General features: G+C 36.5%; 2 protein-coding genes across 17 annotated transcripts in view; one reads left to right on the top strand and one right to left on the bottom strand.

The window, feature by feature from the left end:
* LOC113108620 (leucine-rich repeat flightless-interacting protein 2) overlaps positions 1–16,347 on the top strand; it is a 36,202-nt gene extending 19,855 nt beyond the window's left edge. For 6 of the 16 annotated variants that reach the window (XM_026271830.1, XM_026271832.1, XM_026271833.1 and 3 more), the window contains 9 exons: positions 2,057–2,092; positions 2,189–2,314; positions 2,835–2,906; positions 3,345–3,515; positions 3,765–3,857; positions 3,993–4,085; positions 4,333–4,425; positions 4,706–4,826; positions 5,340–8,455. In XM_026271830.1, the coding sequence (XP_026127615.1) occupies positions 2,057–2,092; positions 2,189–2,314; positions 2,835–2,906; positions 3,345–3,515; positions 3,765–3,857; positions 3,993–4,085; positions 4,333–4,425; positions 4,706–4,826; positions 5,340–7,954 (3,420 nt within the window). In that variant the 3' untranslated portion in view covers positions 7,955–8,455. Of the gene's footprint in view, positions 1–925; positions 1,004–1,423; positions 1,547–2,056; positions 2,093–2,188; positions 2,315–2,834; positions 2,907–3,344; positions 3,516–3,764; positions 3,858–3,992; positions 4,086–4,332; positions 4,426–4,705; positions 4,827–5,339; positions 8,456–9,286; positions 9,337–9,435; positions 9,557–14,799; positions 14,880–14,979; positions 15,085–15,190 lie in introns of those variants that run through there. The other 10 variants (XM_026271826.1, XM_026271828.1, XM_026271838.1 and 7 more) reach the window with 8 other exon arrangements.
* LOC113108622 (ubiquitin-conjugating enzyme E2 8-like) lies at positions 16,219–19,669 on the bottom strand. Its single transcript, XM_026271843.1, has 7 exons — positions 19,576–19,669; positions 19,025–19,161; positions 18,515–18,639; positions 18,219–18,364; positions 17,892–17,994; positions 17,362–17,498; positions 16,219–17,031 (listed from the first exon to the last, which is right to left on the bottom strand). Exons 1-7 carry the CDS (start codon positions 19,620–19,622, stop codon positions 16,911–16,913), a joined length of 816 nt encoding a protein of 271 aa, XP_026127628.1. The 5' UTR covers positions 19,623–19,669; the 3' UTR covers positions 16,219–16,910.
* Between the last annotated feature and the right edge of the window lie 6,848 nt (positions 19,670–26,517).

The following is a 26,517-nucleotide window of genomic DNA, read 5'->3' as shown; positions in this document are numbered from 1 at the left end:
TTATTATTTATTTATTTTTGGTAATTAATGCTATAATGCCACTCAGAGCATTCTCAAAATATTACTTGTGTATGATTTAACACATTAAACACATGGGACTGAATGTGATTTAGAAGCTAATGCAGGTCAGAAGTGCTTTGAAATGCTTTTAAGAAGGCTTTGAATGAGTTTTGTTAATTCCATAAAGTTAAGAGTGCTTTATATTTGTAGAGCTGACAATCTTAACATTGTCACATGACATTATCTTTTGATAAACATTAGGATTTGTTGTTAAAATTGACATGAATGTTTAAAGGAAAGTGTATATTTTAGGTGTTTTTAATTTTTAATGACAAAATAATGTTTGGAAATGTAAACTGATATATTTACTACTGAAACACTACAGCAAAACATATAAATAACTGACTTTTGCACAGTACTGTATATTAGCAATCATAATCATAAACTATATATGTCAACTGTTATATTTCACTAGTTCATTTAATTGATCTGTAGTACCATAGAACCATTTAAAAGTACAAATATTGCATGTCTCTCAGATTAATAACTGCATGTATAATCTTAAGAAATGAACAAAATGCAGTTTAAAATAATTTTAGATGCAGTGTCACAAATGTAAATTTCAAGTATTTCATGTCAAGCACGCTCTCCAACAAAGGATTGCCAGGCATGTGTGTTGTCAAAGTGGGTAGTCTTCTACCAGCTTGTTTTCTTTTTGTAAATTTGTACAGATTGTATAATTTTTTTTTTTTTGAGTCTCTTACGGATGTGCGGTGACTGTATCAGGCCTGAAATGTCTGACGATATCAAATCCATTTTGATCCATTTTGAGTACATCGTCTCTCTTACTCTGTCTCTCTGTTTCTTCCCATTCTTATTGCGTGTGTGTGTGTGTGTGTGTTTGTGTGTGTGTTCGTTCCTCTAGTCCTCTGAATACGGTGGTTTCCCGGGCTCCAGCTTTAGGACTTCGTCCAGAGCAAATTCTGCGTGTGGAAGTCCAGTGGTGAGCAACTTCACTGCCACTGGTGCCCAAGATTATCATGGACTATCACAATTATATTTCTCAAGTTGCTTTCTCAGTGACCAATTCAGTTACAGCTACAAGCATCCAGTCCATTGAGGCTTGTGCTTTTAATGTCTCATAAATCCGGTACTGCTGAAATTGATTATTGTTCCTAGCTAGATCAGTGGATGAATATGCTTTGTCTCTAAAATGTAATTGCTTGATGTTTACCTTATTAAGTAGGGTTGAGTTACTTTAACAGTGTAAGCAAGGACATCTGAGGTTATATGAGTGTTTGTGTGCATTCTTTCTTTGGGTGCATGCAAAAAGCCAACTGTTAAACTTGGACAGTTGAGACTTCACAAATAGCTGAAATACCTCTTGCATTGATGTTCATTGCTGTCATCTGGTGGTTTCCAGGAGGACTGCAGCAGCTCCGTGGCTAGTTTTATGCGCAGCTCAGCTAGTATCAGTGGCCTCTCTAGAGACCTTGACCATGTGGTCATTCCTGACCTGCCAAACGTTAATGGGAGGCTGTCAATGGTATGAGAGTGATATCTTCGGGTTCATGTGATTTGTGGTGGTTGATGCCCTGGTTTAAATTGCTTGTGTGTGTGTGTGTGTATACAAGCAGTGGCATGTTGAATTGAGGTGATGGTCAGCATGTGAGATGGTCAGTGGTCAGAAAAGTGGTTGTGGTTGCAGGGAACCACAGAAGTCTGATGTTTATAATGATTATTGATAGAATTTCCAGTTGTTAATATTGTAAGTCAATGTTGTTTGTATAAAAGACCTATTCACAGCACCCTGTTAATTACAGAATTGCTTGATGGTTACAGATTGATTATTAATCAAATACTGTCATTGTGGTTTGATTCTTATCAGCTCGACTTGGACTGATATCTCTTTTACTAACTTGTTTGTGTTGACAGCATGTCTTCAGGGAACAGCATGAATCAGAATATGAATGAACAAGAGACTCGATGACTTGACTCGATTTTATCTTTTTCAAGACTACAAAATCTATTGACTGTGCATCTTTTTTAATTACAGGCTGATGACAGGTTAGAGCGAGACTACTTAGAAAAGGTTTGTGAATTTAATTGAATTTTTTTTGTCAATTTGTTTATCTTTTTAGCCATTACTCTATAACCAAGGGATGTTACCTGCTGTATGACTTTTTAGGGATCCTCACGAGCATCAACTATTTCTGGCGCCACTCTTACCTCTCTAGGTGGGACGTCCTCACGGAGAGGAAGTGGAGATACAGCCATCACTGCTGACACAGAAGCATCCATAAGGGAAATCAAGGTGTGTGTCCTGATCTCTTTGTCTTGTGGCAGTTTACATTTAAGAAGCAGGCTTATAGAACCACAATATCATCCCATGATTACATGGTATGCATTTGATGGCAAATTAGTTAATAGTACATATTTTATAAATATATTTATTTATTATATAATTTAGTCTGATAAGAACTCATTGCTCATTTTCATCATTCATCTTGCTCACAGAAAACAATTTCCACTTTCTTTATGTTGCTCAGTCTTATTTCTAGTGACCTGTCTTCCAACAAATTCTCAGCTCCAATCAAACACACCTAAACAATATAACTAAGATGTTTGTGTGTTGAACTCTTCAGGAGCAGGACTGACCACCTTTTATGATCTGCTTCACTGTTATTTTCTACAGCTTTGTACTTGTTTTTTTTTTTTTTTTTTTGCACAGTAATTCATTTGAAAGTCTGGTGTTCTTTACCCTTCAATTGCTCTTCCTCCACTGCATCCTTTATCCTTCCTCTTCATCCTCACTCTTCATGCTTTTCATTCAGGAGATCCATGAGCTTAAGGATCAGATTCAAGATGTGGAGGCAAAGCACATGCAGAACCTCAAAGAGCTCAAGGTACATGGCTGGTAAAGGCAGTGCCAGTCCAAAAGCCCAGCAAGAACCTGCTTTGTTTTGATTTATATATTATAGTGCTGGCAAAGGAACAACACATTTTGTGCTTTTTAACCAGCGAGTGGTGGATCAGAAAAACAATGAGATGATATGATGTTAGTCTCTGGTTCTCTCATCTTGCATGTTTATATGTCTATGCCACTGAGGTCTATAGCCTCATTTTCTCCGCCTTGCTTTCATCTTTGACTGTATCTTATTCTCCGAAACATATCGTTACACATCCCTCTTCATGATTTAGTTTGATTCAATTTTTAATGTTAAGGAGAAATTTAGTTTAGAATTGTGTTTAAGACTGATGTAGAGGTTGAGGTATAGAAATGTATGCAGACGTGTGTTTGTGAGTGTTGGCTGGTTTTCATCGTGGTGTCTGACTTTTTAAAGGATTCTCTTTTGGAAGTGGAGGAAAAGTACCGTAAGGCCATGGTCTCCAATGCACAGCTGGACAATGAGAAGACCAATATGATGTATGAAGTGGACACTTTGAAAGACTCTTTAATGGAACTGGAGGAGATGCTCTTTGAAACACGCCGTGAGCTTGAGGAAAAGTGTAAGGTCTGTACAGTCAAGTGTGCATTGTAATGTTTTGTTTAATATGTTGTGGAACCACAAAAAATAGATTGTAAAAATAGTAAGAGCTTTTAATTGGAAATTAAATTTTTTTTAATTTTGTAATCTTTTTTTTTTGTCATTTTATGAGTTGTGTACAAATGGCATTTTTGTACTTTAATCTCAGTGATAACGCTCTTATATATTCAGTTTAAAGGGAAAAAAAAAACAACTGAAGGCAGTTTTATATTTTAGGACCTTGAACGAGAGAAGCATGCTCATAGCATACTGCAGTTTCAGTTCAGTGAACTGAAGGAGACGTTGAAACAGAGTGAAGAACTGCTCACTGTGAGTATTGTGGTATTTATGCATGTGCTAAAACCTGGTCTTTTTCAAATGCTTGGCTTATCTGCCCATCTGCTTTAACAGCTTCTCTCCTTCCTTCATCTTTGGTCTTCTTCCATGCACAATATCTCTCTATAGGAGATCCGTCAATTACAGCTCAAGCAAGACGGCAATGTTAGGGAGATTTCTGACCTCCAGGAAACTATTGAGTGGAAGAATAAAAAAATTGGGGTATGATCCCTCAGTATCCAACTCCTGTAAAAACTGTATTTGTCATTCCCTTCACTGTAAGAGAAATATAATGTTATCTGTCAAACATATAATTGTAGTTGAACTAGATTCCACATCTGTTTCCTGCTACAACCTGTCTGTCATTGCAAAACTGTTCTTGTCTGCAGCACTGATGTTTTCATTGCTTTCACCTTCTTTCTCTCCTCTTCGCCCGCATCTTTGCCAAATCCCTTCTGGTGCTGTTCAGGCATTAGAAAGGCAGAAGGAATTTTCTGATGCCATTCGAAATGAACGGGATGAGCTTAGAGATGAGGTTGTTCAGCTCAAAGATATTTTGAAGGTATTGATGCGTGTGGTGAAACTAGGGCTCACTCTTTTCTCATTACATTTTCCTAACGAAAAAGCTTTATATTCATTTTCATGTACAGATGCTAAGACCCAGACTATAATGTAAACCGAGATTCATTAACACTCAATCTCTGACTGAATGAACTGTATCGTAAATATATTTTCTATAAATACATATTTACAAATAAGAAATCTAGGTCCAGTGCATCTAAATTTAACCAGATTTTTTAAAAATAATAAGTATACTAATATTAAACTGTTTTGCTGTCCAGAAACATGGCATTGTCCTTGGACTCGACTTGGCCACCAATGGAGAAACAGATGAAGTCGGAAAGGCTGATCAGAATTCTCAAACTGCATCAGCTGAAATCCGAGAGGGGAGTAGTGTACTAGGTAAGCTGCTTTCCTTAGCTTCATTCATAGCATGCTAACATGTTTTAGCTTTGACACTTTGCATTTTTGGCTTGTACAGCTCAAGCCAAGTCTAACCAAACTGTCACCGTCCCATTAACATCTCTCACCCTTTCCTGTTTCTCTGAATCCACTTTACATATACAGCTAGAATGAAAGTTAACACTACAGAGCCATGTCTCTTTCTTGAGTCTACATTTCAATACTCTGCTGAATGAGTGTTTGTAAATTTGCTGAAAATGTCAACATCCTTGAATTTAACATCAAAATCAAGAAAAGGAATTGCAGTGTAGCTTGTTCAGTTCTTGACTTTATTTTGGGGTTTTCTTCTTCGGGACATCCTTCAAGACTTTTGATTTGTATGGGTTTAAGAACTTTGCCATGGAGTCTTTTTTTGCTCCTTTCCCTCTTTCTTTTTCTTCTTGCTCTAAAAATTTGCCAAATATTCAAAGGCTTCTACAGATTTTAAATACTGACACCTCAATCATCTCCCAGGCACTCATCAGTTGAAGGTGTGTAAAGACCAGCAACAAAAAGATTTGGATGATGGGGTGCCAGGGAATCAGCAGATTTCAGCAGAGCTCAGTTCTACAAATGCAGCTTTAGAAGCAAATGAGATTGGAGATCTTGGGGATCAAATGAATCAGGGTGTAGAGCAGCCTGAGAATAGACCTGAAGAACCTCCAAGTTCTGTTGGTGATGATAAACTCACTGCTACAAGACCCACGGAGCAGATCAAATCTGAGGCACATATACCAGAAGATTCAAGAGCTAATACAGAGGAATTAGAGTGCATTGTTCACAAGGATGGACATTTGGAGACAGATCAACAAGAGAGTGAATGTGTCAAACTTAGTCAGGTCATCAAAGAAGAAACTCCTTTAGAGTCTGTCTCTGGTTCTGTCCATGATGAACCTGATAAACCTGGTCAACCTGTGCTTGATGATGAACTCAAAGAGGAGCCTGCAAAATCATCTCAAACAGACAAGCTTGCCAAAACCCAAGGTGCTAGTGCTTCAAATAAAAAGAAGAAAAGGAAGAAGAAAAACAAGCAGAAGCAAAAACAAAGTCACAAGCTAGAGATTGACACAAAGATAGATGACAAGACTAAAACAGTCTGTAGTGAAGACAACCCAAACCAAAAAACAGAAGGTGATCTAGAAGGAAACAATCAGGAGCCCTTAGGGAATGATGTATCCCAAACAACGATGAATACAGATGTCCCACCTGATGCTAAAAGAACCAGTGAATTGGATGGTATCAAAACAACAAGTGCAAATATACATGCTGATGAGATTCAAGATAAAATTCGGTTAGTTACAGATGAAGCTGATTTAGCAGGAATTTCTAAAACAATCTCTAATTTTGATTGTCCTGAATCTAGCAATGGTATCATTTCAGATGATCTGTCCAGCAAAGTTATCTCTAACCCTGCAAACATTATTGATAAACACACTGAGGATTCAACAAATCCTGACTCTGAAGCTGTAGACTTTAGTTGTGAGCTTGTATCTTCAGAAACTGAGACTTCACTGCCTCGTGAACCTGCTGCTCAGTCCATGGATGCAGGTGAAGGGGGTGTTGAGTCCATCAGCTGCTCTGAGAACATTGAGAGATCTTCATCAATAGACATGAAGGAAGTGAAGAGTCATCTGAACTGTGAAGTGGAAGAACAGGAGGTAAATGTCCAGAACACTGATATAGATGGGACCACTAACCCTGAATATCAAGATGACTCTGCTCATCCCCCTTCCTCTGTAAAGGAGAATGTGGAAAATGAAGCTGAAAGGGTAATCCAGGAACCATCTATTGATCAGCCAATGGAAAACCAACTTCAAGACCGTATTGGAGCAGAATTGGAGCAGGAAGAGGTTGAGAGACGAGATGATCTGGATAAAGAAAACCTTAAAGCGCCTACTGAAAAAGTGTCTGATACCCAAGAAAGTATTGTATCAGGATTAGACCAGGAAGAGGTTGAGAGACGTGAGGATCTGGATAAAGAAAACCTTAAAACGCCTACTGAAAAAGTGTCTGATACCCAAGACAGTATTGGAGCAGAATTGGAGCAGGAAGAGGTTGAGAGACAATATGATCTGGATAAAGAAAACCTTAAAACGCCTACTGAAAAATTGTCTGATACCCAAGAAAATATTGGTTTAGGATTAGACCAGGAAGAGGTTGAGAGACAAGATGATCTGGATAAAGAAAACCTTAGAGTACCTACTGAAAACATGTCTGATGGAAGCCATGGTGACAACACCCCTTTAATTGAGACACAGGTTCAGGTTGTGCATGAGGATCACTCGTCTCCCAATGAAGCAATTAAGGAATCAGTTGGAGAGTCAGATTCTTCTGACCAAGAACCTAAGGTTGGAAAAGATGAGGAGGAAAGATCGATCCAAAATCAGCTTAAAGTGCAACTGTCTAAAGATGGAGAAGACCTTCTGGTAAAGTCAGATGTGGCTGCTCAAGAGCTGATAGAAGAAGAAGAGGAAGATGAAGGAGAATCGTTTGATTTTGATGAAATGGATCTTGAAGCATCATCAGATGCCCCTCTAAAAAATGTTCTAGATCAGCCAACAGAAGAAGGTACTCTTTTCAAAAATTACATCCAAGAAGCAAAACAGGAATTCCAAAGTAATGTCACCAATGAGGACCAAACTCAGAAAGAACATCTAGAACTTGCAGATCAGGAATCAAAGTCTAAAGAGCAGAAAGATGATGGACAAGACACAGAAAACCCACAAACAACAACAGTTATACAAGGATGTTTAACAGAGGACAGCCAAATCAGCAGTGAAGTCAAACCTAATGATCAGCAGCATGAGACTTCTGGAAATAAAGATGCATTTGAGGAGCATCAGCAGGCATCAGAAAATGTGACGCTCAGTAAAGGAGTTAATCTGATCTCAGAGATGGAGAAAAGAAATGTTGGCCAAGAGATCAATAGTTCCATTCAACACGGAAACAAAGTGTCAAGTATTTCAGGAGATCTGGAAGTTGAGAAGGAAACCACAGAAAGAAACAAGGCACATGAAAGAAAAGAATCTAAAAAAAGTGGAAAAGGGAAAGGGAAGGGCAAGGGGAAAGAAGAATGTAAAATGTCTTAATAGACAAGGACATTGCTGAGTCTCATCCCAGCATCTTCAATGGAAAAAAGTATTTTGCACTTATGCTGTTCCTAATGAAATTATTTTGGGACCATTACTTCAGAGAACCCTAAAATAACCAAACCTATCTTACAATCAATCCCAGTTATCAGTCATTGCATCTTTTCAGCAAACATTTTATACATGTTTTACACCTGATTAACAATACAGACAGAACACTTGAAATTAGTTCAAACAGTATTTAAAATCCCCAAACCAATTACTTATTAAATGCTATGGGTTTAAAGTGTCATTTGTATTATGAAATTTTACATGAGCATGAATAAAATGTTCCTTATACTATATGAGTGATACAACTGATCAGCTTTCTGTCTGTGCTGCAGTCATGTTTAGCAACTCCTTAATTACACTGTTTTCGGTAACAAAGGACCTATAATGTATTTTGGGTTAAATGGGTGTTATGTTGTTAAAAATGGTGGTAAATAAAAAATAAAAAAGTTATTGTGTGCCAAACTTATTAAACAATCCTCTAAGAATTTGACCGGAGCTTTGAAGTTATGTTTTGATTTTACAATTTATTTGTTGGAAGATAAGTTTGGAAAAAAAAAGGAAATATTTGATTCTGTTAGGTGAAGATGGTGTTGGAACATTGAGACAGTGTTTGTTAAGTGAACCATGTATTTTAAAATAAAACTTGAGCAATTAAAAATTTGTTTTACACTATTGTTTATTATGTAAATTTTGTAAGTATATTGATACAGGACATTTAATTAAACTTCTTCAGATAAGATTGACTTATTTTTAAGTCATGATAGTTTTATTTTTTAGGACAAAAATGATAATATGTCACTGTCACACATTCATTGCTTCACAAACCTCAAGCTCACATGAAAAACACTGTCATGTAATAGACGTACAGATTGAACGCTAAGAGATTTTGACTTCATGAGGCTGAAGCCTCTGAGGTCACTGAAGTTTCTGCATGTTGTCCATCCTCATCCTTCACATCCCAGCATAGGATAGCCTCACTTTTTGCATGCCCTGACTCCTCCCCCTCCATGCCTTTGGCTCCTCCCACCCCTGGTATGTGAAATCTTTCCTGTCTAACCTTGGAATTTGTTTTAACATGAGAATGTAATATTTTATTATTGCAAAATACATGTTTAAGATGTTTAACTGTAGTTGTTAAAATACATGAATGTCCCAAAATTGTTTAATTTTATTAAGGTAGATAAACTGTTGTTTTTCATAAAAAAAATAAATAAAAAAAAAACCTGCAAGGAAAAATATGTTGATTGTTGTCTAATGGTCTCTCTTGAACTTGCTTTTCAGAAATTCGCTTGCGAAAACTGGTTGATGAGAGGGAAAACTTAATAGAGCAGGTGCGCTGCTGGCAGTTACAGTACCTTACGTTGACTTTATCCTCATTTTGTGCCATTACAAGCATGATTTTCTGTTTGTTTGTTTTTTTTTCTATTCAGGTTAAGCGATTGAAAGGTCAGCTTGAGCAGAAGAAACAGAAGAATGGTATGGAGGATTCGTCCAGCCCACAGGGAGATGTGCTGGAGAATGGTGCTGACTCCAGCATCATGGATATACAGAGTAAGAAACTGCCTGCACTCTGTCAGCTATGGGCAAAAGTTCTTCAGCTCACACTGTTCATTACATTGTTAGCAATCATTTTTAATGGATCTGGGCATGTATCAGGGCTGGTTCTTGACAGCTAAAGAAGGGTGGGCTGGGAGGGGATTTGTATTGCAAGGGGAAAAAGCCTAGATATATTGTAGTGTAACTGAAACAGGTCAATTTAGCTCAAAGGGAATCATTTAATAATTTAAAGGGAATTTGAACAGAATCACTGTTTCACGGCTGATCACTGAGACGCCCTGCGATTCACTGAACAAGCCGTTTAACATCAAATCTGCGCTGGATATTAATATCCAAACTATAGCGAAACACTATCAATTAGCACAGTAACAAGATCGGCAGTTTAAGACATTAACTTGTAAGCACAAAACACAAGATACTTCTCTTTTCAATATGAATAAGGCTTTATTAGATAAATCTAAGACATATAAACTAATCTAACACAAACGCACGCACACACACATTCACACAAGTTGCAGGAAGATCGAAAGTTAGAGAAAGATGAGTTTAAGAGAATGGAAATATGGAATCCCAAGTTTACAGCAATACGTTAAATTGCATAGACATGAACAACCATCAATCACGTAATTAGCGCTCGCATTGAGTTCCTCAATGGGGTTAAAATTATATTAGATACACCAGCACAAATGTCTGAGGGTACATTGCCTTGGTTTCTTGTGAAAGGGACTCCCGTTGAAAGGGGTATCCCGGTGTCGTTGATTGGCTGGAAGTTCAGTCGCTGAAGTGACGTCTTGGGAAGCCCGTGGTTGTTGGGCGTTGGCTGAAAGTGCAGAGTCGTGTGCGCTGGTCGAAGTTGAACGGGCACCCAAGGTCAGGCATCGGAGACTCAACGTTACAAAACTTAACTCAGAACCCGAAACTCTCAAACGGAAAAGAAAAGAAATGAAATAAAGTTTGACGAGACAAGGTGGTGCTTCTTCTCATCGTGGCTAAGTAGCAGCAGGCTTGCAGGCCAAGCACGCTGGAACCACGCTCAAAGAACAGTGATGACAAACAGCATGACTAATAGCAGCAGCATAGCTAGAGACTAAAAAGCTGGCATGACTGATAGCAAAAGCAAGGCTAGAAATAAAATCAAAGATTTTATGGTGTCCTAAGTATTTAAACTGGCCTGTTGGCCACACCTCAAATGTTGTCTTGACCAATCAGATATTGTCTTGGCTCGGGGGTATCATAAATCATATGTGTATCTTACCAAGCATGTGGTCCGAATTTTCCTGCCTTGCAGGGTCTAATTTTGGACATGATTCCTATAACCAGGTTATGATATATTTGAAAAAATAAATGATTGTCAGGACAATATCAAGCAAGCAGATTCAATTAGATCAATACTAGACATGACTATGTATCCTATAGTTATCAAAAGACATACACAATAAGTGATTATAACATGATAGTCGAATGTGTGGGTTACATATAAATGAATATGGAGTTAAGCGATGGAATGATATTCATTTAGAAGTCATTTTGGAGTTCATTTTGGTCCATATATATGTACAAAAGACAGTTTCTTTGTCATTCTCTGATGTTCTGTGAAGACAAAGGTTTAAAGCCCTTCCCCCTTAGGAATTTCAGTCTGGTTCTGCTGGGTGGGGGAAGTCAATGATACTTGTGTTACTCGATCTCATGGGTTTACATGTTATGTCCAGCGTTGCATTTCCATTACGAACAACACATTTGACACCAAATTTCTCTTCTTCGAATTGAAATTGTAAATAATTGTTCTAGTGGTGTTAATGTTGAAAGCTGTTGTGTTAACAAGTTGGTTGCTCATCTTGCTTGGGACTTGTGGCACAGACTGTTTTATGACTTCCTGAGGAATTCGGCTCCGTGTTTCAAACACAGTTTTGATAGACTCTTTAATTTGTCTGGTTCGACTCATTTCTATTACAGTAGATATCGCTATATTAACTAAAGGATGTTTTATGTACACTGGGGGAAAAAAAAAAGCTTTCATGGGCAGCCTAGAATATCATGCACTTTCACAACAAAATAAACTTATTTTCTTTATTGAATAATAATAATAAACTCGTTGTTCTTTCTCTGTAACTAACTTTTTTATTTATACCAAACAAGGCCATAATCATATCTAGAACTTTAGGGGGACTATTAATTCTTTTGAAAATATTATGACCAGACTACTATTGTAATGGTAAAAGAACTAAAATAATATATTTTTTTTTTTTGTAAAGTAATCAATCTGAACTGCATAATGGATAATGCTGTTGCTATTGTAAGTAATTATTACATTCAACATTAACAGCAAGTCAAAAGGGGTAAGCTTTCAACTGTGTAGTCTACATGCATTTTAGATGCTTGTATGTGCTCATGCCCCATCCATGCAAAGAAAACATTATTAAATAGTTTTATTTTTCTTTAAGAACATTAAAACTGCTTTTGTGTTCTGCTTTTAATTTGGTTTTGGAGGTTAACTCAAAATTTTCCTTTGATTACGTCCTTGTTTTCATTAACAAGTTGGGCAAGAAGCTGTTCTTGCGTCCAGTTTGGTTTTATTTTATGCTTGCATATCTTACTATCAGCCATGATGATTCTACTACTATATGCATATCCACAAACTGTTTGTGAGAAGCACACATTTAAGAGGCTGACAATAGGCTGAACATATACAGAGGGGATCGAAAGTTTGGGCACCCTTTGCAGAATCTGTGAAAATGCGAGTAATTTTCAGAAAATAAGAGAGATCATACTACATGCATGTTATTTTTTATTTAGTACTGTCCTGAGTAAGATATTGTACATAAAAGATATTAACATTTAGTCCACAAGACAAATAAAATGCTGAAATTATTAAAATAACACCACTCAAAAGTTTGGGAACCCTTGGTTCTTAATACTGTGTGCTGTTACCTGATGATCCACGACTGTCTTTCTGTTTTGTGATGGTTGTGCATGAGTCCCTTGTTTGTTCTGAACAGTTAAACTGAGAACTGTTATTCAGAAAAATCTTTAAAGTCCTGCAGATTCTTCAGTTTTCCAGCATCTTTGCATATTTGATCCCTTTCCAGCAGTGACTTTATGATTTTGAGATACATCTTTTCACACTGAGGACATTTGAGGGACTCAAACACAACTATTAATAAAGGTTCAAACGTTCACTGATGCTCCAGAAGGAAACGATGCATTAAGAGCTGGGGGGTGAAAACTTTTGAACACGATGAAGATGGCCAAATTTGTCTTATTTTGTTGAAATATAATTTTTTTCCATTTAGTTCTGCCCTTCGTAAGCAACAGAAGATACTTCTATGTTTCCCGGTACACAAATTAAGTACAAACTTTCGAGCCCCCCTGTACTTAATTAGTGACACTTGCATTTTAAAATATATATTTGTTTTTAAACCTTTATTTGAATACTGCAACATAACATCACATTCTACAATATTTAAATAAATAAATCTCTGACAGAGACCCCTCCCCTATCAGCCAATCACTGTGTGCATAGTTAGTAAGCATGCTGACATCATTCATAGCAATGAGTTCAACCCTAGGTGTAGATGCTAATAAACAAATAAATAATTTGACTCGTAGCATTTTTCATTGTTGAATTGTACTACCTACTGTAGTAATGGGAGGTAGCAATATCTGACAGGGTAGTACAAACGACAGAACACTGGACTGTTCGGCTATGATTAAATATGGCTGTGGTCACACTCATCTTAAAGAAACTTGGACTAGATTTGTCTGTTCTGAATAAATTCAGACCTAGATCTAATTTCTTGTTCATTTCCAAACTGTTTGAAAATGTGGTTGATTTGTAGCTACAAGCACAAATATCTCTGCCAACAATCTTCTTGACCCCTTATGTTTTCAATCAGGCCACAGCACTGATATAGCACTGCTAAAAATTACGACTGACCTTTTAGTATCTGCTCATTTTGGCTGTATTCCTATCTTGTTGGATTTAACAGCAGCTTTTTTTTTTGTTTACACCATCTCATCATATACTTATTTCTCGGCTATCGGCATCACGGGTACTGCTGTGTCTTGGTTTATATCATATCACTTGGATAGACTTATTTTTATAAGAGTTCCAAACTTTAAATCGTCGTTTGGTTCATTCTCTCAAGGTGTCCCTCAAGACTCAGTTCTTGGACCTCTCCTGTTCAACACTGATTTGCTTCCCCTTGATCAAATTATCCATAGCTATGGTCATTATTATGCTGATGACCTGCAAGTTTTCATATCAGGTCGTTCCGCCTCTACTATTTCACTTAATTCATTGAATGCCTGTATTGCTGACATTAAAAATATGGTTACATAGCAACTCCCTACAACTAAACAATGATTAAACTGAGTTTATTGTATTTGGTCCATCATCTCTCTTCAAACTTTTGAACTGATTATATCCATTGATGGGGCCATGTTAACACCATCTGGAAATTATGGTGTAATATTTGACTCGTCAATTACATTCCAATCTCAAATTATTTCCAAGACTGCATTTTACCAGCTCATCAATATTGCTTGTCTGCATCCTACTCGAAGTACAAAAGACACTAAAACTCTAATTTATGCCTTAACTTCTCGTCTCAATTACTGTAACTCACTTCTCATTGGACTGCCAGCTAAAATGATTACTAGGCTACAGTATGTTCAAAACTCATCAAGTCATAAAGCCTAAACACACTACCTCATTACTATATATTCTCTATTGGTTGCCTGTTTCTGTTCACATTCAGTATACAATGCTTTTGTTAACTTTTTAATGTCTTCATGGATTTACTCACCATTATTTATCTGAACTGCTGCACTATTATAAACCTTCTCGCTCTCTTCATTCATCTGATTCAAACCTGCTTATCATATCAATGGGTGGTAGATCTTTCAGTGCTGAAGCTCAGAAACTCTAAAATTCTCTTCCACCAATTCTTTGCATCATTGTAACTATATAATTATTCATATCTCAACAAAAAAAACTATAATTTCTTTATACTATTTCAAGCCTTATTCTGATTGATTTGCTGTGTAACTACTGGGTATTTGTGGTGTTCTTTCTGGTTTTGCTGTTAAGTCACTGTATTTATGTCTGCATGCATGAGTACAATCACATGAATTTATGATTAAAGCTGTATTTATGTATTCTCTCCTTGTACAATGACCTTGAGCTTTGGAAAGGCACTTTATAAATAAAACTTATTTGTAAATGTTCTTTATTTCAGGGGATGCAATCAGACAAATCAATGACCTCAAATTTAAGCTTGTCAAATCAGAGCAAGAAGTCACAGCACTTGAACAGAATGTGAGTTCTTTTAATATATTTCATTACTATTAATAACTCATTTTACTCTTCTAAAATAGTGAAACATTTGAAGTGTTTTAAATTGAAACTCATGTTATAGGTCACAAGGCTCGAGGGTCATGTGACCCGTTACAAAGCTGCATCTGAAAATGCAGAGAAGGTGGAGGACGAACTCAAAGCTGAGAAACGCAAAATGCAGCGAGAGGTAATATAGCCCAATAGCTCTACTTTCATAAAAAAAAAAAAAAAAATTCCAGTGATACTTGTCCATATAATAAAATGAATGGCTTGCTCAACTATTTTTATGATAGTTACGCTCTGCACTGGATAAGATTGAAGAGTTGGAGTCCAGTAACAGCCACCTCTCGAAAAGGCTGGAGAAGATGAAGAGTGGCCGGGGAACAGCAACTCCCTAATAGTTTCAGCTCTGTCCCATAATCTGTCCGAATTCACCTCCACTGCCTATCCATTTCCCATCATTCTGAACCTAAAGCAATGTTGATAAAACTATAAACAACCCCATGAGAACCCTGCTACCGTGCCATTTCTTCCTGTTTATCCATTTAGGTTGAGTTCTTCATCTTTGGAGAATCCAATCAGGACTCTCAAAGGAAGCAGGAGGACACTTGTGTGCCTCATTTAAAAGCACAAACACTGTAGTTCAAAAAGTTAGAATGGTAATTGTCACGTGAATGTTGCTGAATTTATTTGAGCTTAATGTGCAAGGCTGTCTGAGATTATTTGGAGAAGGATCTTGAAAGAAAATGTATGGATTCGTAATGTGAAGATAAGGACATGTTGTCCAGCTCTAGGAAGTCTGGATAACCATTTGTTTGGTTAAAGACACCAGTTGCTTCTCTAAGACAAGACAGATGAGTATGTGTGATTGTGCGCGTTTGATGCTTTCATGTGTTCCACTTGCAAAGATATTTTATTAGCACTATTTAGTCGTCTAGATCTTATATATCCGAAGCCAAATGTTCTGGAGTAATATTAAGGTCTCGCAGCTGGCTCTTGCCATCTGTGTTCCTTTATTTTTTTTCCTCTAATGAATTGTCTATAATGGTCTTCCTGACATGCTGAAAGACCAGTGTGACATACATGATTGAGGATGAATACCGATTCCTAGTGAATTTTGTTGTTGCATTGACGCTGACAACTGAACCACATACATCAGAAAGTTGTTCTATTTCAGGCTAAGCAGCAACTTTTGGTGTTGTTGTTTTTGACAAAATTTAACAGAAATAACCTCCAGGTGATAAAGTCTGGAAGATTCAGAACGGTCAAACCTATTATGAGGAATGATGTGATCAGAAGCATTAGTTGTTGAAGACTGTTGTGATCACTAGCACCATTTATTATCACCAGCCTGGATGAGAGGCGGCTCCACCCAGTTTACAATGCTTTAAACCATTTGTAGGTTAACTATGAATTATGATCTGCAATAAAATGTAAATTTTAATAAAAAGTTGTCTGTGTATACATTCACCTAACAACACAGTGAACCGAAGAAATTCTGAAATGTTTTCTAAACGTGTGCCATGTGCATTTGTGACCTGAATATAATATAAAATACATACATGCATACATACTTTATTTGGAACCTCCGAATGCATATATACAAAGCAACCAAGACTCACAGGTTGATATGGAAAATGTAAATTTAACACACTTTAAACCTAAATAACATTGGTGAAATGAAACCGCAACTCTATCCCTCATACACTAGTTTTCTCAGTTTTTCTTACAAACAACCCCCCCCTCCCCGAAAATTAAGTATATTTATTTGTCCATTAAAGAGATTCAAAGATTTTTTTCCCCATTATAAACTCTCTTCTAGAACTTAGATATACATTATACAAAGATGAACTGAACAACAAATGCACCAAATATGCAGTGAAATTTTGTCATTTCTACATGTGAAGATGTAAAAAGTTGGGTTCCACAATCGAAAGAGAATGAATATTATAGATACGAGTATTGTGTGATTATAGTGCAGCTGAATCACTGCCAAAGCAATATCTACTTTATTTAGGGATCAGTTTCCTCAATCTGGGATGTACGATACTCCACAACAGACTTTTTCATGTTCTTATCTGGAATAAGATCTGTGCAGCTAAGTGGCTTCCCTGTAACTGGATCCTTATTGTTCCTGCAAAAAAAAAAAAAAGTGAGAAGACACCTATCTGAGCAAACAGCTCATCTGTGAGCCTCTGTCTAGTAAGGAACCCTGTTATTCATGTTCATCATCACCGTCTTTTGCAAATCTTAGTTTCAACCTTGTATACCATAACATTTCCTCAAGGAGTAAACTGACTTTCCCAGATGTTTTATGTACTTCAATGGTTCAACTCCTCAAGAACAGTAAGAAACAAGACTTTTCCTTTGAGCACCCAACTCCAAACTCTCAATGCACTAACACAAATAAAATATCAATGGAATGCAAATGTACATTTTCAGAGACCAATCCACTGAATCTTACGTCTTAAGATATTCCTCAACGGCTCTTCGCTCGTACACACATCCACCTTTGGCCTTGACAGGATCAACGAATATCTTCCCTGACAAGGGGCATACCAGATGAGGAGGCACTTGAACATTGCTCTCACCTATGTATTGCTGAAAAGCAGATGAAAATGAGAAAAATATAAATAATCATTGGTGATTTTTTTTTTTTTTAATAAATATAAAACAGGATAATATCCTGACATATAGGAATTATTCACAATTTAATTTACTACAAGTGTACAGAGCCCAGATTGCTTACTACATTATTAAATATAATTTTAACTGGTTGAAATAATGGGAAGGGGGCTGCTCAAGTATGCTTCTATATTCTAATCTCATATTTTCACTCTTTAAAAATGTATGTAATATTTTTTTATTTGTGCTTCTGACATTTAAAACTGTATGACTTTAGACAGTGTGTCCTTTAATATTCATAAACAGGATTCCTCTGACAAAACGTCTGGGAATCGGTTGTTGGTAAAAACTGAATAAAAAAGAATTTACCTTTTCAATGGATTCCATGGACTGACATGCGTTTATTGCAGTGTTATCTTTAGCTGCTTGCTCGTAGACTTCTTTGCTAGTCAGGAATTCCTCTGCTAATATGCTAAAGAAATGATAGACAGTGGACAAAAATACATGTACTCATTCATTATTTATTGTATTCTTAAGTTTATTACATTATTTAGAATCATATCATTGATAAATAATGGAATGCATTTTGCAACTTGAATGAGCTTTCATCTCGGTTCTGATTATATTAGATTAAGTTCAATGAATAAAAATACAAAAAACAAAACAAAAAACACCAGATGAAGATTAAGAGGCTACCTGTCCAGTGGATCTTCTGCCTCTGGGAGTATCAGAAGTCCATGTACAGCATCCAAGATCTCTCTCATAGTGACATCAGCAGAGTAGTTTCGATCAAATATGTTGTGGCAAATCCTTCCCACACTGTTGATGTTGCAATGGTAGATCTATACTGCAGTTAAGAACTTTATAGTGTACAAAATGTGATTTTATAGTGTAAAAAAAAAGTGTTTTCTGTGCTCTACTCTTAATATATTAATCAAAAACAGAAATTAGTTTCTGAAAATTACTGGGGCACTTCTAAGGCTTAAGGATACAGGAGTATAGAACCGAACAACAGGTGGTTTCACTGGATAATCACGACCAAACTGACAATACAGCTCAAAGGTTCCATTCTCATAGGGAGTTTCAGCCGGTCCTTTCATGACAATCCTCCAAAATGCTGAAAAAAAGAAAATGTAAAATGCATGACAACTTTATTGTACATTTTACTTTTGTGTGTAACTTTAACTACATTTAATTAGAGGAAGCAACTGACACCACATCCGAGGATCAAGTGGCAGATTTTAGACTACATACTTTATAGTAAAAGGCATTGACAAATTAGTCAAGTATCAAAAACATTACGCGAGTTTTGTAAAGATAATGCAAGCATCTTAGTTTGGTGTAAGCTCCCCGTTACGGATATTGTTGATTATTACTTAATAGATAAAATAACTCACAATTACAAATGTTAGGAACTATTTGTAAACTTCATGCATGAAAATCTAACAGCAGGAGAAAAAGCAGGAATTGTCTTTTGACCTTTAAAGCAGATTTATACTTACTGAAGTCTGTTTCTGAGGGATACACAGAACAAAATGGATGGGGATCACAGTGAAGACTCTTCAGTTCTTCTATGATCCGTTTATCTTTCTCCATGAAGCGGCCTGTCTTGCATTCTTGGATCTTCTTTTTAAGTACACTAATTAGAAAATTAATTGTTTATAAGTATGTAGTATAAAAATAGTAAGGCTACCATGATATTCCCTATAATTTAAGAGTCTGTACTTTGGGAATATTTACTAAAATACTTTTAAAGAAAAGAACCATGTGCCTTTTTAAATAAGTCATCGTTTTGTAATCATAGTAATTTTGCCCAAACAAACTTCCACACTACTTGAAACCAGTTCACATCACTTTCGATTCAGGTGTTTTGCATGATTAAATATAGGATGACTGAACAGTAGGCCTGCATGAAAAACAGTAAAGGCATAGAGCTGGAAACCGTATTTGATGTGTAACAAATTAAGTGGAGAGCGATATATCAAATTCTTGTTCATGTGTTTAAAAATAAACAGTGGACTTGTAGTCTGTATGTGTGGACAGTCAATAATACTTCTCTGTCCTGGCCGCTTTCTTAGTGATTTGAGCAGGAATCTTCATTTCCGGTCTTTCATCGTAGCCATGGGAGGCAAAAATTTTGGTCAAGTCTTCCTATTGATGAAGAAAAAAAATATATATATATATAATCTTGCTGTTCATAGACATTTTTAACAATAAATTTTAAATCAGATATACTTGTATATACAACCATAGTTAAAAGGGGGGGGGGGGGGGTGAAATGCTTGTTTTCACTCAATATCCTGTTAATCTAGAGTACCTATAGAGTAGTACTGCATCCTTCATAACTCCAAAAAGTCTTTAGTTTTATTATATTTATAAGAGAAAGATAGTCTGTACCGATTTTTCCCGGAAAAACACGACTGGCTGGAGGCGTGACGTGTGGGCGGAGCTAAAGAATCACGAGCGCCAGTAGGCTTTTGCGTTGAGAGCGTTTGGAAGTTGTGACATTAGCGTGAGTAAAAAAACATGCAAAACAAACCATGGCTAACAGTCAGATTCAGCGTATATTTATGATCCAGAATCAGATCCAGAGGCTGAAATTTAACAAGAGCAGCATCAGTAACAATGTCTCTATGTGGTATGTATTGAAACTGTATATATTTGCTTAGCGGTTTTGGAAATTGACTAAGTTCCACTTTATGTCGTCTTTTTTTTTTTTTTTAAGCTGTACATGTGGAAAGTGCAGTTTGAAGACAACATCGCATGTTGTTTACTTGATGTGCTTACGCGCCGATAGCCAAGTTAACAACACAGAGATATTTGAAGCAGTTTTACTCACCCCCTGCGGTTCCAACACACGATCGTGACCCTTTTTCGTTGGGACTGCATTATCCTTAAGAAGTAAACAATGTGCAAATCCGACGAAAACAAGCATCTTCGAAATGCAGGGAACAAACAAAAACACTTGCACAACTCCGTTGATGCTCTGTAAAAATAAACTCCATCCACTGGTCCCTTAATGCTGTTTTTTTTTTTATAATCTGTGCAGGGTTGTCTTGCCCTGGCAACCAAAAACACACTTCTTTTGTGACATTTCGCGACGCTCTCGCTCTGATCAGTGAAGTCTGTTGTACTCTCAGTGCTCTGCTAGACGGGAGCGCACGCTCTTCCGGCAGACGTGCCCTTAGGACCCATATAAGGAAATTCCGCTCCATCTAACGTCACACAGAGCCATACTCGAAAAAAACTTGTGACAAACCGGAAGGAGTATTTTTGGAACAAAAATACTCCTTCAAACATACAAAATTAATTTTTGAAACTTGTTTGTCCATGTTTAGCATGGGAATCCAACTCTTTAACAGTGTAAGAAACTCAGTATGCATGAAGCATTTCACCCCCCCCCCCCTCTTTAAAAAAAGGAATAATATTCAATAGACATTTCAAACTAAGTATAGTTAAAATCTATCAACATATTTACTGACATATCGCTCAAGACTAACTGATGTTAAAATAATGTCAACCTTATTTGGAGCATTTGTGCACAATGCGCATTTCTTGATATTAAAAGGTTAGTTCAACCAATAATCAAAATTATGTAATTAATAACTCACCCTTATGTCGTTCCAAACCTGTAAGACCTCCATTTATCTTTGGAACATAGTTTAAGATATTTTAGATTTAGTCCGAGAGCTCTCAGTCCCTCCATTGAAACAGTGTACACGGTCTACTGTCCATGTCCAGGAAGGTAAGAAAAACAATCAAAGTAGTCCATGTGACATCAGAGGGTCAGTTAGAATATTTTGAAAATACATTTTGGTCCAAAAATAGCAAAAACTACGACTTTCAGCATTGTCTTCTCTTCCGTGTCTGTTGTGAGAGAGTTCAAAACAAAGCAGTTTGTGATATCTGGTTCTCGAACGAATCATTCGATGTAACCGGATCTTTTTGAACCAGTTCACCAAATCGAACTTAATCATTTTAAACCGTTCACGTCTCCAATACGCATTAATCCACAAATGACTTAAGCTGTGGCTGACACTCCCTCTGAGTTCAAACAAACCAATATCCCGGAGTAATTAATGTACTCAAACAGTACACTGTCTGAACTGCTCTGAAGAGAGATATACACTGAGCTGAGCCAGATAATGACTCGTTCACAAGTCAAGTACAGTTTCTGTCAGACGTGTCCGATTCGAGAATCGAGGAGCTGATGATACTGCGCATGTGTGATTCAGCGTGAAGCAGACCGACACGCAGAGTGTCCGAACCGAACTGATTCTTTTTGTGATTGATTCTGAACTGATTCTGTGCTAGTGTTATGAGTGCGGGTAAACCGAAGGCTTGAATCAAGGGCAATCATCGCAAATGACGCCATTACATCGAGCGCAAAATAACCGATGAACCGTTTTCTTCAACCAGTTTATTGAATCGAACTGTCCAAAAGAACTACTGGTGATCCGAAAACCGATTCTTAACTCGTGAACGAGTCATTATCTGGCTCGGCGTTCATCTTCAGTTCTCTCTTCACAGCAGTTCAGTCAGGCCATCCTTAAATATTTTGGTTTGTATTAACAGTAAAAATGTTTTTTTTTTTTTTTTAAAGGGTCTACAGGTCTATATCTAGGTCTATATTTTTTTTTTCAAGTTTCAATGTTATTAAAAAGAAAAAAAAAATGGTGATGTGATTACGTAGGTATGAATTTAAACAAATTAGCAAATTTTAAATAAATGACGTCAATGACTGGGTCTTCAACCAGTGTCTTCGGGCACATAATAGCAAACCTCATTTTGATGCAGGCTATATAGACCACAAACAAATTGAAATCTTTGTCAAAAACATGTAAATTGCATGAATTTCAGGTGAGAAGAAAAAAAATATTAGGAACTATTTTACTTGCATCCACCGCTAGGTGTCAATGCAACCTACAAATGAGAGACCATTTACTTTGCTTATTTGGCTTTTGTGAAAAAAAATCCTGTTTGATTTGAGTGACAAGTGTTCATAGAATCGATTGTATAATCGATTTAGCATCTTTTAGCAGGCTTCAACATGGCTGTGTTTACGATTAGAAATGTCAACAACAAAAAATGCAGGTGATTCTAGCCCGAATCTGTATCTGTATGCATGAGACTGTCTGAATACCGGCAGAATTCACAAAAAAAATTAAATAAAATAAAAAAACCTGGACACGCTCCGAGAGAAGGTCTTTAAAATAAATTTCCCCTTTTCCTTTTTCGAAACTTGTGTTGGTTGGTCCAATCGATTCTCAAACATAAAGTGACAGTCGACACGGTCACGATTTTAGACTAAACGGGAGAAGTGATGGAAGATCTGGGCACATATTTTTGTGCCAAGTTAAAGCGGTGTCGAGCTGTTTTAATGAATTTTTTAGATGTATTATGGTGCCCAAACCCATATGACCGCGAACATTTTATTTACTGCGGCATGTGGTCCGAATTTTCCTGCCTTGCAGGGTCTAATTTTGGACATGATTCCTATAACCAGGTTATGATATATTTGAAAAAATAAATGATTGTCAGGACAATATCAAGCAAGCAGATTCAATTAGATCAATACTAGACATGACTATGTATCCTATAGTTATCAAAAGACATACACAATAAGTGATTATAACATGATAGTCGAATGTGTGGGTTACATATAAATGAATATGGAGTTAAGCGATGGAATGATATTCATTTAGAAGTCATTTTGGAGTTCATTTTGGTCCATATATATGTACAAAAGACAGTTTCTTTGTCATTCTCTGATGTTCTGTGAAGACAAAGGTTTAAAGCCCTTCCCCCTTAGGAATTTCAGTCTGGTTCTGCTGGGTGGGGGAAGTCAATGATACTTGTGTTACTCGATCTCATGGGTTTACATGTTATGTCCAGCGTTGCATTTCCATTACGAACAACACATTTGACACCAAATTTCTCTTCTTCGAATTGAAATTGTAAATAATTGTTCTAGTGGTGTTAATGTTGAAAGCTGTTGTGTTAACAAGTTGGTTGCTCATCTTGCTTGGGACTTGTGGCACAGACTGTTTTATGACTTCCTGAGGAATTCGGCTCCGTGTTTCAAACACAGTTTTGATAGACTCTTTAATTTGTCTGGTTCGACTCATTTCTATTACAGTAGATATCGCTATATTAACTAAAGGATGTTTTATGTACACTGGGGGAAAAAAAAAGCTTTCATGGGCAGCCTAGAATATCATGCACTTTCACAACAAAATAAACTTATTTTCTTTATTGAATAATAATAATAAACTCGTTGTTCTTTCTCTGTAACTAACTTTTTTATTTATACCAAACAAGGCCATAATCATATCTAGAACTTTAGGGGGACTATTAATTCTTTTGAAAATATTATGACCAGACTACTATTGTAATGGTAAAAGAACTAAAATAATATATTTTTTTTTTTTGTAAAGTAATCAATCTGAACTGCATAATGGATAATGCTGTTGCTATTGTAAGTAATTATTACATTCAACATTAACAGCAAGTCAAAAGGGGTAAGCTTTCAACTGTGTAGTCTACATGCATTTTAGATGCTTGTATGTGCTCATGCCCCATCCATGCAAAGAAAACATTATTAAATAGTTTTATTTTTCTTTAAGAACATTAAAACTGCTTTTGTGTTCTGCTTTTAATTTGGTTTTGGAGGTTAACTCAAAATTTTCCTTTGATTACGTCCTTGTTTTCATTAACAAGTTGGGCAAGAAGCTGTTCTTGCGTCCAGTTTGGTTTTATTTTATGCTTGCATATCTTACTATCAGCCATGATGATTCTACTACTATATGCATATCCACAAACTGTTTGTGAGAAGCACACATTTAAGAGGCTGACAATAGGCTGAACATATACAGAGGGGATCGAAAGTTTGGGCACCCTTTGCAGAATCTGTGAAAATGCGAGTAATTTTCAGAAAATAAGAGAGATCATACTACATGCATGTTATTTTTTATTTAGTACTGTCCTGAGTAAGATATTGTACATAAAAGATATTAACATTTAGTCCACAAGACAAATAAAATGCTGAAATTATTAAAATAACACCACTCAAAAGTTTGGGAACCCTTGGTTCTTAATACTGTGTGCTGTTACCTGATGATCCACGACTGTCTTTCTGTTTTGTGATGGTTGTGCATGAGTCCCTTGTTTGTTCTGAACAGTTAAACTGAGAACTGTTATTCAGAAAAATCTTTAAAGTCCTGCAGATTCTTCAGTTTTCCAGCATCTTTGCATATTTGATCCCTTTCCAGCAGTGACTTTATGATTTTGAGATACATCTTTTCACACTGAGGACATTTGAGGGACTCAAACACAACTATTAATAAAGGTTCAAACGTTCACTGATGCTCCAGAAGGAAACGATGCATTAAGAGCTGGGGGGTGAAAACTTTTGAACACGATGAAGATGGCCAAATTTGTCTTATTTTGTTGAAATATAATTTTTTTCCATTTAGTTCTGCCCTTCGTAAGCAACAGAAGATACTTCTATGTTTCCCGGTACACAAATTAAGTACAAACTTTCGAGCCCCCCTGTACTTAATTAGTGACACTTGCATTTTAAAATATATATTTGTTTTTAAACCTTTATTTGAATACTGCAACATAACATCACATTCTACAATATTTAAATAAATAAATCTCTGACAGAGACCCCTCCCCTATCAGCCAATCACTGTGTGCATAGTTAGTAAGCATGCTGACATCATTCATAGCAATGAGTTCAACCCTAGGTGTAGATGCTAATAAACAAATAAATAATTTGACTCGTAGCATTTTTCATTGTTGAATTGTACTACCTACTGTAGTAATGGGAGGTAGCAATATCTGACAGGGTAGTACAAACGACAGAACACTGGACTGTTCGGCTATGATTAAATATGGCTGTGGTCACACTCATCTTAAAGAAACTTGGACTAGATTTGTCTGTTCTGAATAAATTCAGACCTAGATCTAATTTCTTGTTCATTTCCAAACTGTTTGAAAATGTGGTTGATTTGTAGCTACAAGCACAAATATCTCTGCCAACAATCTTCTTGACCCCTTATGTTTTCAATCAGGCCACAGCACTGATATAGCACTGCTAAAAATTACGACTGACCTTTTAGTATCTGCTCATTTTGGCTGTATTCCTATCTTGTTGGATTTAACAGCAGCTTTTTTTTTTTGTTTACACCATCTCATCATATACTTATTTCTCGGCTATCGGCATCACGGGTACTGCTGTGTCTTGGTTTATATCATATCACTTGGATAGACTTATTTTTATAAGAGTTCCAAACTTTAAATCGTCGTTTGGTTCATTCTCTCAAGGTGTCCCTCAAGACTCGGTTCTTGGACCTCTCCTGTTCAACACTGATTTGCTTCCCCTTGATCAAATTATCCATAGCTATGGTCATTATTATGCTGATGACCTGCAAGTTTTCATATCAGGTCGTTCCGCCTCTACTATTTCACTTAATTCATTGAATGCCTGTATTGCTGACATTAAAAATATGGTTACATAGCAACTCCCTACAACTAAACAATGATTAAACTGAGTTTATTGTATTTGGTCCATCATCTCTCTTCAAACTTTTGAACTGATTATATCCATTGATAGGGCCATGTTAACACCATCTGGAAATTATGGTGTAATATTTGACTCGTCAATTACATTCCAATCTCATATTATTTCCAAGACTGCATTTTACCACCTCATCAATATTGCTTGTCTGCATCCTACTCGAAGTACAAAAGACACTAAAACTCTAATTTATGCCTTAACTTCTCGTCTCAATTACTGTAACTCACTTCTCATTGGACTGCCAGCTAAAATGATTACTAGGCTACAGTATGTTCAAAACTCATCAAGTCATAAAGCCTAAACACACTACCTCATTACTATATATTCTCTATTGGTTGCCTGTTTCTGTTCACATTCAGTATACAATGCTTTTGTTAACTTTTTAATGTCTTCATGGATTTACTCACCATT

This window comes from Carassius auratus, chromosome 9, assembly GCF_003368295.1.
Source record: "Carassius auratus strain Wakin chromosome 9, ASM336829v1, whole genome shotgun sequence".
Classification (NCBI taxonomy): Eukaryota; Metazoa; Chordata; class Actinopteri; order Cypriniformes; family Cyprinidae; genus Carassius; species Carassius auratus.
The sequence above is the reverse complement of the archived record's forward strand: the minus strand, read 5'-3'. Positions and strand labels throughout refer to the sequence as shown.

What these genes read in the sequence shown, in the direction of transcription:
- LOC113108622 (XM_026271843.1), bottom strand. Translation starts at nt 19,622, where the DNA reads ATGAAGATTCCTGCTCAAATCACTAAGAAAGCGGCCAGGACAGAGAA. An exon ending in TTGTTCGGTTCTATACTCCT is followed by an intron (nt 18,365 to 18,514) that starts GTATCCTTAAGC and finishes ACTGCAGTATAG; the next exon opens with ATCTACCATTGCAACATCAA. An exon ending in CCATGGAATCCATTGAAAAG is followed by an intron (nt 17,499 to 17,891) that starts GTAAATTCTTTT and finishes TCTGCTTTTCAG; the next exon opens with CAATACATAGGTGAGAGCAA.